Raw genomic sequence first — 18,504 nt, 5'->3', positions numbered from 1 at the left:
ACTATATTATTAAATATACATAATAAAATGTATAATATATTTTCACGTGAAACATTGAGTTCAAATACTTGTTGGAAAAAAACTTTTAATTCTGCTACATTTTTGCTTTAATATATATCCAAAAGAGAATTAATTACAAATATTTTTTGTTAGATTTTTCAATAAATAACAATAATTCATTGTTAAACATGCTGAACATATTATCAGTTTATTATCATTAGTTTTACCAAACTAAATTATTATTTTTTTATTCCCTATTTCATTAATTTTTTTTTGAATTAGCACAAAAATTATTTTACATTACAGGTGTTAATTTATAATCTATACAATAATGAAGCCTTTTAAATATTAATATTAAATTTAATTATAAATGGTATTACATATACTGATCGGTAAGTACAAAATATTTATTGTATAAATTTATTATTTTGCAAATAAATATGAGTAAAAAAACAAATTAAACATTTTCAATAATAATTAATTATTTCAAAGTTAAAATTCTGTTATGATATAAACTTGAGGGTAAAAAAAAATACTTTTAGTATTTTTTTGACAGTATTTTTATTCAAATTGTCTGAGACTTAGTTAATCTTTAGTCAAATAAAATTACAAAAATGTAGTTTAATTGTTATCGTGTGTAATTTTATAAAGAGTTATTTATAAGAAGGTAAACCAAAAAGTTCTGGTTTAAAATCTAATAATGAGTTTAAAACCAATGTAGCATGAGAAGTTTTATCCTGAGGTAAAAAAGAGTCAGGGACCATAACTGTTTGCATACCTGCTGCAATTGCTCCAGTTACCCCATTAGGAGCATCCTCAAAAACAAGGCACTGTAAAAAAAAAAATAAAAATTTATAAAATTTCTTAAAGAAAAAAAAAAAATTTAATCAACTAATGATGAATTTTAGAATTAGTTAATTACCTTTTCGTACTTTGGTTTGTCTGGAAATCTATCGGCACATACGAAAAAAATGTCTGGAGCTGGTTTTCCCTGTTTCACTGCAGGATCAGAACTTCCCGTAACAATATGATGAAATAAATCAAATAATGATTTGTGAGCTTTAGTTTTAACATCCACTGAATTCTGACTACTACTTGTTGCAACAGCAATAGGAACATTATTTTCATGTAAATGTTTTACTAATTTTTCTGCTCCTTTATCCATTAAAAAAACAAAAAAAAAAAAACTATTATTATATACATTTAATTAAACAAAGAAATTACATAAAAAAATTAAATAATGTATTAATAAATAATATTTAATACCCTTCATTAATTTGGCATGAGGCAAATAAGAAACTTGCATTCCTCTAAATTGCTCAAGAAACTCTTCTGAAGAGATTGGTAATCCACAATTTTCAACAACAATTTTTGCTGTAGACTGCTCAGTTGTACCTAGTACCATTATTTGAATTTCTTTCGTGTACTTTTTGTTATAAGATTCAGCAATTTTTGATATTATATCTTTGTAAATTGTCTCTGTGTCTAAAATTAAATTAGATAATACAAAATTTTATTTAAAAAGATAAAAAAAAAAAAAAAAAATTTTTTTTTTGTGGTTAAGGTAAATTATTGCTTTGTGCTAAAATTAAAAAAAAAAAAAAAAAAAAAATTAAAATTGAAAATAAATCTTCTTATTTTAATAATAGTACCCAATAAAAGTCCATCCAAATCAAAAATAACATGAGTTACTGGATTATATTTCTTAGAATTTTGCATTTTTTCAATATTGGGTTTAGAACTTGTGTTTCTACTAGTCTTTTTACCTTCTGCTGAATTTAAAAGCAGAAGATGCTTAAAAAAATAATTAGTAAAATTTTTTGTTCTTATACTAAGCATTATAATAATATTTTTTTAAAAATATACTAATAAAAATAAAAATTTAGGCATTTGCCTAAAAATAGAAAAAAACATTGAGGAAAAAAAAAATCACAGATCAAGTTATTTAGGGCTCGTGGTAGCAGAGTTAAATCAAATATTTAACCGCTTATCTATTACATAATTACAATTATATAAAGATTCATTTGTTGGATAATTCTTTAACTCAAATTTACCCAAATTTAACAAAACTAAGAAAATTTTAAAAAACATTATACAGAACTATATTTTTTTTTAAAAAGAAATTACGAGAAAATTATTAATAAATTTTAAATATACGTTTTAGAGCTTAAAATATTATTGTTGTCAAAATTAAAATGGGTATTGGAATAAAATTTTTTTTTTTTTTTGATTTATAATAGATTCTTTGGAAAAATTTTATTAAACAAATATTAAAAACAAAATAATTTATTTAAATATCACAATGACTTCATTGTCTATTTGCTATCTATGAGCTTTATACTAAATAAATAGAAATCTTTTTAACTAAAAAAAAAAAAAAGCTGCCTGCCTAAATATAAATATATAAATGGTATTAAAAAATCAATCAAACAAGTTAAATTGACAAAAGAACGAACATACATTTTGTATTTTGATTACTACTTAATAACAATAAATTACAAATTTTTTTTTTTATATATAAAAATTACGTTTTTAAGCCTAATACATTACGTAATATATTAAGATTTTCAAATTCACTGATTTCAAAATTATTTGTAAACAGTAACAAATTCAACTTTTGTAAACAAAACTTACTTTACTTTACTTTAATTTTTGAAATTATTTTCTATTATTAGTTATTAAAGTAAACAATCATAAAATGACGAAAGAAAATCTTAGATTATTTAGGCAAATGTGCAATACATACATATATATATATATTACAAAAATTTCTTAAGAATCTATTTTTTGAGCTTTTTTTTTTTTTTTTTTTTTTTAAAAAAAAAGATTTAAATATTTGGCATTAACTTATAGTACTTTACCTGAAAACCAAGAATCTTTTTTCTCAAGCTCATTTTATTCCTTTCCTTATTTCTATTCATCCATTCATTATAAAAAGAAACAGATAAACAAAGGTTGATCAAATAAATTATTTACAAGGTTTTGCCTAAAAAAAAAAAAAAAAAAGTAAATTTTTTATTTTATTTTTATCACAATTAGTTTTTAAAAACAATTAATAATGTTTTTAATTAATGAAATTTTAAATTTCTCTTTCATCAATTTGGTAGTTTTTAGGCTTGTTTCAAAGCACTAATTTAATTTTTATACAAAAAAATATATTGTGAAGAAAAAAATTTTGTTAAAGAATTACTTTTTCAATGGGAAATTCATTAATCTAAAACTTTAACTTTATAAACTAGCCTAATATTTAAATAACTCTCATATTCTTTCTTTTACTTACTTGCATTTGGGGATTGGTAGTACTTCCAATTGACACATTATTATTCCCCAATTGTGCGCAACTACTCATATGACCAGGCCAATGTTGCTGTTGACAAGGATAATCACAATAACTAGTATTCCAACAGCAATAAAACAATGCTTCTTTACCACAATTAGCACACCATTGTTTACGTTTGGTTTCGCTTATTATTTTTTGATAGTGGGATTCCAAGTGACTCTTTAATTCGTCTAATGATTTTTGTTTATCCATTTGTAATGTGTTTCTCAGTTCCATTAATGTTTTTTCTAAAAAAAAAAAAAATTTAAACCAAGTTAAACCAAATTGTATGCCTTTCAATCCTGAAGATGAATTCTTTTACTACTCTTAAAATGTAACAATTTTTTTTTTTTTTGAAATAAATAGTGAGAAGAAAACAAAAATTACCTGAGCGTTGCTTTAATTCAGATATTTCTTGTTGATGTTTCCACTGAAGTTTTTCCATTTCAAGAATTAATAATTTATATTTTGCTTCCAAAGATCCCTGATTGGAAAGCTCTCTTAATAAATTTTCAATTGCTGTTTTCATGTAATCTGCCATCTGTAAGAAAATCAATTTTTTTATTTATATAATTGATAAAATGGAGTCAATTTTTTTTTTTTTTTAGGTATATTAATTGAAATTTAAAGTTACCTTTGCTGAATACTTATTGAGTTCTGCTGTAACAGAACCAACTTCTCCTGATAATGTCATTTCTTCACCCGGTACTTCAATCACTGGAGAAAATTTATTATTTTGAGAAGTAATTAATACGGACTTGGACGAATCCCCCCTGTTTCCAGAAAATTTCTGTGAATCACTGGAAATTTTACTTCCTTTTGTTCCTGAATTGACAGTTGACAAAGAAGTTTGTACATTTGAACCTAAACTTGGAGTAAGTATAACGGATCCCAGACCGGAATTAGAAGGAAAATTAGGATTAAATCCTTGTGATGCATACAATGTTCCAGTAGAAGAATTGTTAAAACCGACACTTTCATTAGAGAGATTAACAAAATTCGTTTGAATTCCATTCGTCATATTTGATAAATGAACTAAACTTAACTGACCTAAATTGTTTTGGGAAAATGTTAAATTTGGTTGATTGTTTTGTCCTGAAACAACTGGAGACCTGCTAGTGGTCAGTAGAAAGTGAGAATTAGCTACAACCGTTAAATTTTTTTGTGACACAATATTATCTCGAGTAATTTGTTGTTCACTTTCATTTTCAATGTTTTTTATTGGTTCAATAGTTAATTCTTTCATTGAATTCTTTCCCGAAATTTCACTGTGATCCATTTCAACGTCACTTACTGAATTCAAGACATTTTTATTTCCGTCGTCATTCACCGTTTTCTCATCCGATCTCAAACTTCTTAATAAATTCTTTTGAGCAGTTGAATTTTCCGTATCGACAGATATTACATTTAAATTCTTTGATGATTTTGTGGAAAAATCAGAAACTGATTTTATTGCATTTGCTATGCTCTTACGCATTCGCGACTTTATGTTTTTTTTACAATGTTTTTTTTTCACTTCCGTTCTATTTGAATTTGGTATTTTACTCCCATCAACCATTAACAAACTAACTTCATCTGACAATTTTATTTTGTTTGTAAATTTTTTTATCGTTTTATTACAGGGATCTATTTTAATTAATTGTACAACCGGTTCTAATTTTAATTTTTTTGGTTGAATGGAGTCATTAAATGATGATTTTTCTACTTTAACATTAACTTCATAATTATGCTTAGAATTTTGTAGAGATCGAACGTCTTTTATTTGTAACAACTGCGAAGTTGAATTTTTCTTTGCAGAACTGCTATTTTTTTCAAACAGGTTATTAACATTTTTTACTTTAATCGTACCTACTTTTGAAGTAATAAAATTTAAATTTTCCCCATTATCCGTAACATCATTGTTTTCTTTTTTTAAATACTTTTCTGAACTCTCCGTTTTAATATCTACTTCTCCTAATTGCTCACTAAAATCTTGGCATTTCTTGCTTAAAATTTCAAGGATTTCACGATTTTCTTGAGCTAATTGTCGAATATCAACAGTAGATGCATCTAAGCCCAAGTCGTTCAATACTTTTTGCTTCTCTAAAGCTGTGATTTCATCTAGGGTTGCTAATAATTTGGCCTCATTTATTATTTTTTGCTTTTGATCACAAGACAAGTTAACAAAAGATTTGGGAACTTGTTCTTCAGTTTGTTTTAATGACTCAAAATTGGATTCATTTTCCACTAAAGCATCACTCATATTTAAAGATAAGTTTTTTTTTTCACTTTCACAACTATTACCGTTTACAGCCAACGTTGTCGATTCTGTTGTGTCAACAATGCTAATAGAATTACTATTTTCAGTAATTTTAAGATCCACACTTGTCGAGGAAACTTCACAATGCTCACTGTTAGCCTTGTGCACATTCATTTTTTTGGGTGTTTTTTCTTCATTTGAAATTAAATTAATGTCATCGATTAAACATTGATTGTCAACATTATCTGGCACTTCATTATTATTACTTACTAGTTCATTTTCACAAATTTTTTCTTTCTCTTGCTCTTCAACATGTTCTGATTTTTCAATTATTTCATTTCCTGATTGACATTCAGAAGCAGTTGAATATTTTTCATTTAAAGAATCAGTTTCTGGACTAAAACTTTGTTCTAGAGTTGGTAAACATAAATTTTCTTGTGAATCAATGCAATTTTCTTCTACTTGCTCCTCATTTATTTTGTTACGATTACCACAGATTTCAAGTTTTTGTGAAATTTGATTTTCAACAGATTCCGAAACCTTACAAATTTCACTTGAAATCTCTTCTTTTGATTCGTGATCTTTATTTACCACACAGAATTCTTCGCCAGATTTGTTTAATTTGTCTATTTCTTCACAATCGAAACGTTTTAATTTGCAATATTGAGCTGAGGTATCACTTTCCGATTTTTTTATAGACTTGTTGCATTTGTTTTCACTCCATTCATTTTCAATTTTCATTTCACTTTTTCTTTTTTTTTTCACTTGTTTTTCTTCTTTATAATTAGGAATTAAACTTTGCAATTGCTTATCGTATAATTCAGGAACAAAAGGAGTTTTATCAGGTGCGTAAGAAAAAGTTCCGTAAATTTGGCGAATTTTTTTAATATAGGTTTCAGCTTCTAAAAATGCATCGTCCAAATCAGATCTTTTTTTACTAAAAATTTGAGGGCTGCCCTTACTGTATAAATAACATTCTTTTACTGGAACCCAAGCTTTATCATGAGCCCCAAAAAACCTGGCATCAACTTGTTGTGTTTTTAAATTTGTTGACATTGCTTTAGCTGGCCAAAATGGAAATCCTTTGAGCCTAGCCCATATAAGAATGTGAGGCTTTCGCTGAAAAAAAAATTTTATCAATTTAACCAAAAACTTTCAAACGAAACTTTATGATTTAGTTCAAATAATTTAAAAACTAATATTAATTAACAAACCTGACCATGTAGGTTAATGATTATAAAATTTATTAAACTAAAAAGTATTTAATTAAATTATTTTACAAATGTTTTAAAAGTAAAAAAAAAAAAAAAAAAAATATACTCACGCAAACTTCAGTAAACCAATCTTCTTTTGTATGAGCATTTAAATAACAATCAGGACAATTTTCTATTTCTGCCATTTCCTGACGGCAAATTTTAACTAAAAATCTGGCGGTACTTGTGAGAGGACTTTGAGTTGAGTTAAATATAATTGAATTATGAAGCAACCATTTGGTGTCTGCAAGGAAAGCTTGAGGAGAACCATACATTTTTGCTTTCATGTTTCGTTCAAGTAAATTTAAATCCATTGGATTTGTGATGTACTTATCATAAGAAGGAACTTCTTTAGGATCTACAGCCTTCCAAAAAACTTGAGACTGAAATTACATTTATTTACTATAATAATGATCAAATAAATTGAACAGCATTATAGAGTATTTAACACAAAATTATCATTTAATTATTTAAACAAAGTTTTAAAGTAAGCATTTAATGTTTTTAATTCAACTCGTGTTTTCAAGCTATTACAAACTGAAGAAAAAAATTAAAAGACGTTACGATTAATTACCTCGGGAACATTTTTCATCCTACCGATTGCAAAGTTAAGAAGAGTGCAAAGCTGATCAAGTGAAAGACTTTTCATAGCCTCAGATCTGGTTGACATTTTTTCGGCATGCAGAACCAAACTGCATTCGGGACATATCCAATTTTTTGACGGGTCCTTTGATAAAGATACGCATTTTAAATGGAAAACTCGGGGACAGGTATCGCATTTTACAACGGATCCATCTTTATGGCAAGTCCAACAGAAAGATTCTTTATTTACACATATTGAATCCTATAAAATATTTAATTCTCAATAAGTAAGTAAAAAATTAGTTTATATAAAAAAGGTAAACTGTGGAAAAAGATATTCAATTTACATTTTGATCCAAATTTTATGAATAATTATGAATTTTATTTGTAAAATTAATATATATTAAAAATACTCACTTCTGTCATATCTATTTTTTTTGGTACATTAACAACATTCTCTTCCTTTTTTTGAAATTTTTTATTAATACCATCTATTTTATCAGAATTATCTTGATAAATAATTTTTGATAGTTTTCTTTGCCTTTTTGACCTTTTTAAATTAGAATCACAGCAAAAATCATGGGTTTTTTTTTTCCTGTCACATATTTCTTTGTTCTTTAATTCAACTTCAAATTCAGTGTCTTTAGTAGATCTTAATTTCATTTTAGGACCTTCATTGACATTGTTTATTTCTCTTTCTCTTTCTAATGCAACTATTTCTTCATTTTCCTCTACCAACTCCTCTAAATATGTTGAATTTAATTTTTCATTCAAATCATTTTTTTCTGGCTTGATATGTGTCACAACACTTGAATTGTTTCTTTCAGAATGTTCAAGAGTTTTTTTATTTATTTTTAGTTTTATTTTCAATGGGCTTTTATTAGGTATTACTAATGATTTTGAAGAATGTCTTGTATCAGACTCATCATTGAGTGAACATATATTTTCAAAGTTGTCTGTATCTTCTGAAGACATTTCTAATTAAGCTGAATATAACTTATCATAACTATAAAAATAATAATAATAATAATAATAATAAATTTAATAGATAAAACTTAAATTCTTGTACTTATGAAACTATTACACACTTAGTTAATTATTTTATAAATTAAAAATAATATATTAAAAAATGGTTAAAAATCAAATCAATAGCACAATAAATTTAATATCATTTCTTATGTAACAAATTTTAAAGTAAAATTGCCTGTAGTCATTTATAATTTTAATGTTAATATTTCCAAAGCTACAGAAATTTGAACAGATATATAATACAATAAAAGAATTAAGTACCAATGCTAAAAATATCAGAAATGTATTTTTGTTACCAGCAGGTATAATTCTAAGTAAAAATAATTTCTTACATACTTAACCACAAAGTAATATATAAGATTTATAAACTAATAATAATATTAAATTAATTTTTTTATTAATATTTCATATGACTGACTTTACAAATATTAACATAAATGCCATGTAATATATATATATAGATGTATATGTATACATGTAAGTAAAGTTTAAGTGCCATATTAAAATGTAATTTTTGTATTTCTAAGTAAATAATGATAATTAATGCCAAAAAAATTCAAAAATCTTATATTCTATCATACTCTTTTAACCTTAACCAACGAGTAATGCAATACTCAACCTTACAAATATATGCAAACTTACTTTCCAAAATTATTATTTTAGTATTTGAACAAGTTCTGAAGTTTTTCTTTTGTCAGTACTCATTTTAATTAGGTTAGCTTCCTTCATTATATAAGCTAGAAAAAAATACGCCTAAAAAAGAATATATTTTAAAAATTTATTAAAATTTAAATATGTAAATTATATGTATATTTATACATATAAATATATTTACTAGGTATGTATACTTTAAATAAAAGATTTTATAACTTTAATAATACAAAATTTTGATTATTCATGAATTTTTTTAAAAACAAAGCATTATTCATTTTTTAAAAACTGAACTTGGATTTTTTATTTTTTAATTGACATTAGATTGCCCAAATAAAAATTAAAAAAAAAAAAAAAAAACTCTTACATTAACATAACGTTTTACTTTGTTAAAAAATTAAACTCTCAACTTATTATTCTTACAAATTGCAACTTTGTAAATTAAGTCAAATCTATTATTAAAGTTCAAATACATCCAAACCAAAATTTTTATTTAAACAATTTGCTCAATGTGAAAGTTTAGGTATTTTACCAGATACAGGCTTACCAAAGCATACTTTGACACTCGAACTGTATGCAGTTCATCACTCTTTTTTAGCGGGGGCAATTTTTATCCCCTCTTGTACCATATTATCTTCATCATGGCTGCTTACTTCGTTTTTATGTTTCAGTTAAGCTAATGATCTATTCCTTGTAATCTTTATCAGTAATGTCCATTCAAGATTTTTATTGATATACATTACTGATATCTATTACATTATACATTAATTAATAGGTGAGATTTTTTAGCAAAAACATTTTTAATATAAATATGTGTAAATATATTTTATTAGAACTTGTACAACATAACTACTGCAGATAATTATTTAAATATGGTAAATTATTTAAAGAATCATCAAAATTTTATTTATTCAACGTTTTAATTTTTTTTGACGTTTTAAAGTCTTGCTTTTTTGTTTTTCATTTTATTTTGTCATTTAGTTAAGTTTTTCGCTGGGTACAATTACAATTAAAAAAGTTTTTTTCAAGAAAGAATGAATTGGCTTATTTAATTTGAAATTAATATTTATTGAATCTTTTGCATTTAAAAATTTTTTTTTCAGTAAAGATTTCATGAGAAGAAATGGAATTTGCAGAATATATACTTACATCTAAAGTAAACAAAGTTGCAATAACTATACCTCCTAATACCGAGTTAGAAGCAGTTATATGTATTACAGGTCATCATTTAATAATATCTTCTCGAAAAGATGGGGCTGAAGAAATCTGGGTAAGTTTAATTACAACTTATTTTGTTTCATATATACTTTTTTTTTTTTTAATTAAAGAAAACCTTTTTTTTAGTTACTTCATTCAAATATAGATTTTATCGATAGAAGACAAGCTAATAATGTTCAAAATGGTGGTTCCCTATTTATAAAATGTAAGGATTTAAGAATATTAAAAATGGATCTTTTTAATCAAAAAGACTTTGTAAATGTTGCTGTGACACTTGACAGACTCATAAATATAGAAGACATTAGCAAACTCTATCCATTTTTCTACAGGCCAAACTTTATGGTGATCGAAAATGGATGGGATGCTTTTGATACTGAATCCGAATATAAAAAATTAGTCTCTACATGTCCTGATGAATGGAGATTTACTAATGTTAACAAAGAATTTCAGGTAAATCAAATTATTAATAAGAAAAATATGCAAAACTGATATCATTTTTTCTGTTTGCAATTGTTAAGTAAAAATAAAGTAAAAAGCCAAAAACTGTTCAACTGTTACAAAGTAAATAAATAAGTTTTTTTTTCATTACTTGATTATTTTTTCATTACTTATTACCAGAATTAATATTAACTTTTTTATTTTTAAAAATATGAACATTTTTTTTTTTATTAAAAATTTTTTACTAATTATGTTTTATATTTTCAGGTTTGTGGGACTTATCCGAAGATATTGATTGTTCCTAAAATTATAGATGATGAAACTGTTGTGGCTGCTGCAAGTTTCAGAGAAGGAGGCAGATTTCCAATTTTAAGTTACCGACATAAAACAGGGGTAAGTTGGCTTTTCTTATTTTTTATTAATTTGACAAATTATTTAAAACTTAATACTAAATTACTACTTAATTTTGCTTTATAAAATACAAATATAATCATAGCTCATCTAAAGTTTTCACAATGTAATTAGAGTTTAAAATTCCTTTTTATTAATATACTAAAAAATATGTATATTCATAAAAATTTGACTTATATGATCTTATTCAGTTTTTATGGGAAAGAATTTTAATAATTTTTTTTAAATGTTGAGGTAACATATTTCTTTCAAGTTTTTTTTTTTTAATCAATTTTATTTTAATAATAATTAATTTTGTTACATGAAAATATTAAAATTTATACTTAATTGTAGAGTATTTTAATGAGAAGCAGCCAACCATTAACTGGTCCTAATTCAAAAAGATCAAAGGAAGATGAAAAATTATTAAACTCTTTATTAGGTCCTGGTAAAAGGGGATATATTATCGATACTAGAGCATTAAATTTAGCACAAAATGCCAAATCTAAAGGTGGTGGTTTTGAACATGAAATGTTTTATCCTTTGTGGAAGAGAATTCACAGATCGATTGATAGATATCAAACTCTTCTTGATAGTCTTACAAAATTAGTCGAAGGTAAGATTTCAGATTTAAAATAAAATGAAAGGGACTTTTTTTTTTTTTTCAAGAACATTGTTTGATTGTATTATTAAAGCATGTAATGATCCTTCTTGTCCAATGGATAGATGGTTATCTCGTCTGGATTCGAGCAATTGGTTAACAAATGTTAAAGAAACATTAAATTGTGCATGTCTAGCTGCGCAGTGCCTAGATCAAGAAAACTCATCAGTACTTGTCCATGGTCAGGATGGTTTAGATTCTACTCTTTTGATTACTTCATTAGTTCAAGTAATTTTAAACCCAGATTGTAGAACCATCAGAGGGTAAATTTTAAGAAATATAATTAATGGAAATAAATTTCATACTATTTGTGAAATATGTATAAATATATACATATATATTTTATGTATTATGTTTTAGAATGGAAGCTTTAATAGAAAGAGAATGGCTTCAAGCAGGACATCCCTTTTTTTTAAGACACAAAAAATTTTGTTTCGCACCTCCCAGCAGTAAAAACAAAATTGTTGCTCCGACTTTTTTACTATTTTTAGATTGTATTTGTCAAATTCATTGCCAATTTCCATGCAGCTTTGAATTCAACCAAAATTTTTTAATTTCATTATTCGAGCATAGTTATTCTTCTCAATTTGGTAAGTCATTTGTTTTCGATTATTTTCAACTTCAAAAAAATAAATACTTTAAAATATTTTCATAACAGGTACATTCCTAGGAAATTGTGAGGCGGATCGAGAACATTTAAAACTACGCGAACAAACTACAAGCTTGTGGTCGTACCTAAACCAACCTGAAATTCTTAGGTCCTATTTAAATTTGATGTACGAACCTAACAATTCTGTGATTTGGCCATCTGTGGCACCAGTTAGTTTGGTATGTAAGAACTTATTAATAAGTTTGTTGATAAAATTTAAAACAATAATTATTTTTTAAATTTCACTTATGGCGTATTGTTGTAGGGATTATGGTCAGAGTTATTTTTTCGTTGGATTTTTGATTTTTCATCGCAAAATTCAGCTTTTGAATCAATGGCTAATATAAAAACACAAGAATTAGAATTGATTAAGCAGGCAAAGAGATTGAGAAGACGGGTAGCCGAACTTGAAAGGGAAGCAATTGAAACTGGTGTGCTTAATTAAAAATTATTTTTTGTAAGTATAATGTTATAGTTTAAGAAAAAAAATAAGGCTTTTTGAGAATGAAAATAATTGGTTTTTTTTAAAACACCAAAATAGTCAAGTTAAATCACATATAAATAAAACTATTTGTGCTTTTTTAATTGTTGGTCATCGAGCTGTGAGGCTGTTAGTGAAATTTAATAATAAATATATTAAATGAGTAAAATTTTATTATAATATTATATATTTAAAAGTATTTATATATAAATATATATTTATAAATATCGCAAGAAAAATTATTTAAAAATTATTGCAAAAGTTTCCGTGAGCATGGATTTTAAATTTTATTCGTTCATTAAATAAAACAAATTTACACTTCTTAATTTTTTTTCTTCTTTAAATTTTTTTACGATGTTTATTATAAATTTTGGTTATATGTTAAGGTGAAGTTAATTTTTCTTCGTGAGGAAAAAAATTTTAAAAAAATTATTTACAAAAATTATAAATAAAAAATAATTTTATTTAAAAATATAACAATGACATTAAAAATTTTGTTTTAAATTTTTAATAGTAGTAGTAATAATGATATACATATATATTTTTTTTTTAAGTACAATCAGATCTTACATAATTGAATTTTAATAAATACATTTGTTATAATTTCATTTTTGTCATAAATTTTTGATAAAAAAAAAATATTTTTTTATTTTAAAAAGTTAATAACTTTTTTAATACTTAAAATACAACTTTTTCTTTTGTTTCCTGCAGAAAGAGTGCATGTGTGTGTTTGTATGTGAGTTAATACTATATTTTAAGGCCAATGCATTTTCAAATATTATAAATTCCTTATAATATCGGTGATAATGATTATATAAATAAAATAATAATGATTGTTTACAAGTACATTTATCTAATTAATTACAATTTAATTTTTTTACCGTTTCGATATTTTTTTTCCGGAACTTTATAAACTCCCATAAATAATATATTTTGAGATATTTTATCGTAAATAAAATATACGAAAGGATGATTCGCGATAAAACGCGTTGGATCCAATGGACGGGATGATCTAAATGTAAAAATTGCCGTGGCGGCAGCAGCAACGGTTCCTTCTTCGTCCACTTCTATTTTAGCTTTGTGAATGGCATCGGTAAAATGTACCGATTTTGTTTTTTCAGATAGTGTGGAAAAATCAGCTTCCGGTGAAAAAATTTCAGAGAGACCCAATACGGTAAATACAGGCCTCAAATCTATTGAATTTTCAACAGAAAATTTAGGTATTTCTACTTCAACTTGCCTTGGATAAAGAGCGTCAAAATCGATTAAACTTTCAATAGATTCTTCGGCGAGTATATCAATCAATTTATCAATTGCGTTACTTTCAAAACGAGGTAAAATAATTATCATGCTCACACTATCTCCTTTATATGGTAGTTCCAAAATATGTGATTTTAGTTTTTCAGATGTCACTAAAACATTAATCATATCGTTTTAAAAATAAATTTCTTTTTGGTTTTTTTCATATATATTTGTAGATATAAGATTAAGAATAGAAATTTACCTTGAAGCTAAAGTTATTAATATACTATTCGAGCGCCATTTTTTTATTATTCGCACTCTACCCTAAAAGTAATAAAATTTACTTACTATGATTAAAATTTCCTTTCTGAGTCATAAGATCCACTATTTTAATATCTTCTGGGGATACATAAAACAATGAATTTTTCTTTGTGTTTCCTTCAAAAAATTTAGATTTCCATAAGCCTTTAAAATAAGCTGCGTTTGCCTATTAATAAAATATACAAATATTTTTTTATTACAGATTATTAATAAAGTTATTCAAAAGGGATTTAATTGTTTATTAATCACAATGTTTTAAACTAACCAAAATTATTTTAGTTTCTTCGTGAACTCCATCAGTTGGTAAAAGTTCTGATATGTGATTTTTAGTGACATTTTTAACCAAGTCATTTATATAAAATCTAGCTGCATTAGGATCATTTTTAAAGTTTATCGACTCCAAATCATCTTTTAATATATTTGAAATACATTCCCTTGCTTCTATTTCATTAGACAAAAAAATTTTGTTAAAACTGTTTAATTCATAATCTAAGGATCCATTTAACTGTCTTGTCGTTTCAAAGTATTTTTCTAAATCATAAGTTTGAATAACTGAAAGTTTATTCTGTAAATAAATGTTTGGTTAATATCAGTTACAGTTTTTTATAAACTTGTGCAGTTTGAAAATTGAAAAAGTGTGAAAAACTAACCTGTTTTTCAGGCAAATATAATGCTTCTTTAAGAACTTCTTCTGTTTTATTTCCAGCAGTTATGTATGCCAATATTAAACTTTGATATATGCTGTATGGGGAAAAGAAAATGTTTTCTTCTTTATGTTTGTCGTTAAACGTTTTAAGCAACTTCACGCTAAACTTTTGCTGACCCTAAAAAGCAAAAACATTTTCCATTTTAATATTTATTTAGGTTTGAGTGTTTTTAATTTTTCTTTAATTTTAAGGTTTCATTAAGGATTATTTAAGCTTCAAGATTTTTTATAGGATACATTTTAATTGTTTATTTAATTAGAAATTATTGATGTTATGTATGGTATTGTAAAAACATTACCTTGTAAAAAGATAATTTTGCATTTGGATCAAAAATAAGTTTGTCATTTTCTGTTATACACTGTGACAATATGCATGTCGGTAGTAGAACCCACAAAAAAATATTCATTTTGATTCTGAAAAATAATAAAAGTTTTCATTTTAAAATTTTTTCAATCAAAATTCTATGGTATTAAAGGGCATTTGACAAAATTTGATTCATGTGCTGTAATTTTAAAATTACTATTTTCATCCATTGTATTAATTTTTAATTCTGTCAACTGCAGGTAATGAATACTTTTTCGCGCGCCATTTTTAACAGAAATATCTAGAACTTCCTTATTATGCATTCTAAATTTATTTTAGGTTTTTTTTCTTATTCATCATCAAATTAGTTTTAAATTAAAATTATTTATGTTATAATTTTTGTTTTAGTTAAAAATGAAAAGTTGAATTTGAAATTTAAAACTAAATTTAATTTAAAATGAAGTTTCCTTTAGAAAAAGAAAAAAAAATTTCAATACCTACTTTCTAGTTATTCTCAACATACAAAAATAAGGCATGAAATGGACATGAAAAGGTAAATCAATTAGATTTAAATTAATAAAAAATAATTATAACTTTTTTTTTTTTTTTTGAAAAAGGAAAACTGAATTACAGCACACAAATTTTATTATTACAAAATAAAAAAAAAAAAAAAAAAGTCATAGGTGGAATTTCTAATGTCTATAAAAGTCTATCTGTGATGAACTAAAAAACCATAAACTTTCACTTTCTTTTGATTCATTCAATGAATAGTCAAGTGGGTGTTAATTTTTTTTTTCTTTTTTAACTTTTTCTTTTATATACAATATAAAGTACAACTTTTTCTTAACGCCAATATACTTATTCAATTATTTTCCAAGTCATCATTCTCCTCCAAAGAATATATATATATATATATAGGCTTACATAAATCGGATAAAAAAACTTAATGGTAGATGACTAAAATTTTAATTTTTTTTTTTTTTAATAATAAGATGTTTGTTTTAAACATGTTAAATTATAAAACAATTTTGTAGTCCTTGAATACAAATGGAATATTTTAAGATAAATTTTAATAATTTTGATTTATAAAAAAATGTTTATCTTAAACATAATAATTTTTACCCCCCAAAAAAAAATAATAAAATCAAAGTTTGATATCAAATGTCTTTTTAAAATAAATTTTTTTTCAAAAAAATATTTTTTATTAATTAATTTTTCACTTTCAATCAATAAAATAAAAACTGGTTGATAAACTTAAAATATTTTACAATCAATCATACTTATAATGTTTTTATGAAAAAAAAAAAAGAAAAAAATGTGTACACTTTTTTGTATGATTTAAAACTTACATGTCTTAACAGTAAAAATTTTGCACAGTCAAAAAATTATCACTAAAAAAAAAAAAAAAATTAGTATTTAACGTACCTATAATTTCTAGTACCGCCATCAACAAGCGGACCTTAAATACTGATGAAGAGCGTTTGATTCAATAGTTTGGCTTTCCCTTGAAAGCGGATTTAACGTTGTTGTTAATTGTTCTCCTCCCCCTACCCCCTCTCTCCCCAACTTTGAAACAACGTTTTATCTTTCATACAAAGAACAATTATTATTATTATTATTATTATTATTATTATTAAATAAAATGAATAATTTGAATTAGTTTCAAAGACGTTATTTTATTTAGGATTTTACTCTTCAAAAAAAAAAAACTTATTGTGTAATGTCATTCATCATTTGTTAGTTGTTACACGTAGTATTACATTTATACTTTAATTAATTAAAAATTCATTTTTTCTTTATTTAAAAAAAAATTATTTTTATTATTTTTTTTTAACAGATGATACAGACAAATTAATTTTTAAATCAAATTCTCATTAGCCAAAAAAAAAAAAAAATATCAAATCGAAATTTTAGTTTTCTAAATGATGAAATTGATTTACGATGAAAATGCAATAATTAAATAATTGTTTTTTTTTTTTTTTTAAATAATCGCATGTAAACATTTTGATGGTATATAAAAAGAAAATCAATATTTCCGAAGGCCAAAATACTATAGCGATTGTAAATTTTAGGTTTTTCCAGAAAGGAAAGCAGAAAAGTCAATGACGTCATGTTCATTTGTGTGTACTATCGATGTCCTTGTTCACTTCTTGGATTATTTATTTATTTAGATAGTCGGATGACACTTTTTTTTTTTTTGTTTTTATGAAACTTGAAGTTATTTTAAATAATAGTTTTATAATTTTTTTTTTTTTTAATTTGGGTCCATATTATAACCGGTATATTGTTGCAATATAGGTCAATAAACCTCTTTAACTCGTCGTAAGAGAAATTTGTGTCAAACCACTATGCAGAAAATAAGGGCTTTTTAAACACTAATGTTTGTACGCAATTTTTTTTTTTTTTAAATTAAATATTACCAGAATTATATAAATAATTTTCAACATTTAATAGGGTTATTAACGTATATTGATTAACTGAAAATTTTAAGATGTGACCTGAAATGAAGAATTCAAATTTTAAAAATTTTTTTTACTCTATGGAAAAGTTTCCGCATTCATTTTTGCACCCGAAATTTTTTTGACTTAAACAATTATTATGGTAATTTAGTAGCAAAAACGCGCCATTATGAAATCCCTGTTGAAAATTTTTAACGAGTGTAAAAATAATTAATTTTACGCAGTTCTTATTTGTTAAAATTAAAAAATACGTTCAAGGTTCGTTTGTAAAATTAGTTTTTTTTTTTTTTTTGAATATTTTCCGGGAATTCTAAGAGTAATGTTAAAGGGAATTTTAGGTTATAAAAACAAGCTTGAAATATAGTTTTTACTTAAATCAATATTTTCTTAATATTATTCTTGGCATTTTGTTGTATTGCTTTATTCAAACAATTGTCAATATTTTTTTTTATTAATTATAATTTTTAAGTACTTATTGTCTATAGCAATCACAATGACCCTGAATGGTTTGCATAATATAATAGATTTCTTCAAGTAATGGTAGTTTTTACAATCAAATTTT

The 18,504-nt window shown here is 24.5% G+C and overlaps 4 protein-coding genes across 4 annotated transcripts; 1 reads left to right on the top strand and 3 right to left on the bottom strand.

Moving 5' to 3' along the window:
- Positions 1 to 653: 653 nt before the first annotated feature.
- Positions 654 to 2,091, bottom strand: Phum_PHUM075900 (2-deoxyglucose-6-phosphate phosphatase, putative; the record flags this gene model as incomplete). Its single annotated transcript, XM_002423593.1, has 5 exons — positions 654 to 830; positions 923 to 1,155; positions 1,267 to 1,485; positions 1,653 to 1,794; positions 1,999 to 2,091. The coding sequence occupies 5 exons, from the start codon at positions 2,089 to 2,091 to the stop codon at positions 654 to 656; spliced, it is 864 nt and encodes a 287-aa protein (XP_002423638.1).
- Positions 2,092 to 3,247: 1,156 nt separating this feature from the next.
- On the bottom strand, positions 3,248 to 8,368 carry Phum_PHUM075890 (zinc finger and mynd domain-containing protein, putative; the record flags this gene model as incomplete). The annotated part of the gene is made up of 9 exons (XM_002423592.1): positions 3,248 to 3,567; positions 3,707 to 3,860; positions 3,954 to 4,733; positions 4,965 to 5,497; positions 5,786 to 6,121; positions 6,356 to 6,677; positions 6,883 to 7,194; positions 7,386 to 7,655; positions 7,811 to 8,368. 9 exons carry the CDS (start codon positions 8,366 to 8,368, stop codon positions 3,248 to 3,250), a joined length of 3,585 nt encoding a protein of 1,194 aa, XP_002423637.1.
- Positions 8,369 to 10,196: 1,828 nt separating this feature from the next.
- On the top strand, positions 10,197 to 12,874 carry Phum_PHUM075880 (uncharacterized protein; the record flags this gene model as incomplete). Its single annotated transcript, XM_002423591.1, has 8 exons — positions 10,197 to 10,343; positions 10,418 to 10,741; positions 10,997 to 11,122; positions 11,474 to 11,735; positions 11,815 to 12,043; positions 12,141 to 12,370; positions 12,439 to 12,608; positions 12,695 to 12,874. The coding sequence occupies 8 exons, from the start codon at positions 10,197 to 10,199 to the stop codon at positions 12,872 to 12,874; spliced, it is 1,668 nt and encodes a 555-aa protein (XP_002423636.1).
- An 897-nt stretch (positions 12,875 to 13,771) lies between these two features.
- Positions 13,772 to 15,586, bottom strand: Phum_PHUM075870 (serine protease inhibitor, putative; the record flags this gene model as incomplete). Its single annotated transcript, XM_002423590.1, has 5 exons — positions 13,772 to 14,322; positions 14,501 to 14,639; positions 14,739 to 15,038; positions 15,124 to 15,297; positions 15,479 to 15,586. 5 exons carry the CDS (start codon positions 15,584 to 15,586, stop codon positions 13,772 to 13,774), a joined length of 1,272 nt encoding a protein of 423 aa, XP_002423635.1.
- Positions 15,587 to 18,504: the final 2,918 nt, after the last annotated feature.

Source organism: Pediculus humanus, genomic scaffold (assembly GCF_000006295.1).
Source record: "Pediculus humanus corporis 1103172107426 genomic scaffold, whole genome shotgun sequence".
Lineage (NCBI taxonomy): Eukaryota > Metazoa > Arthropoda > Insecta > Psocodea > Pediculidae > Pediculus > Pediculus humanus.
Note: the sequence above shows the minus strand (reverse complement) of the source record. Positions and strands in the feature narration are given on the sequence as shown.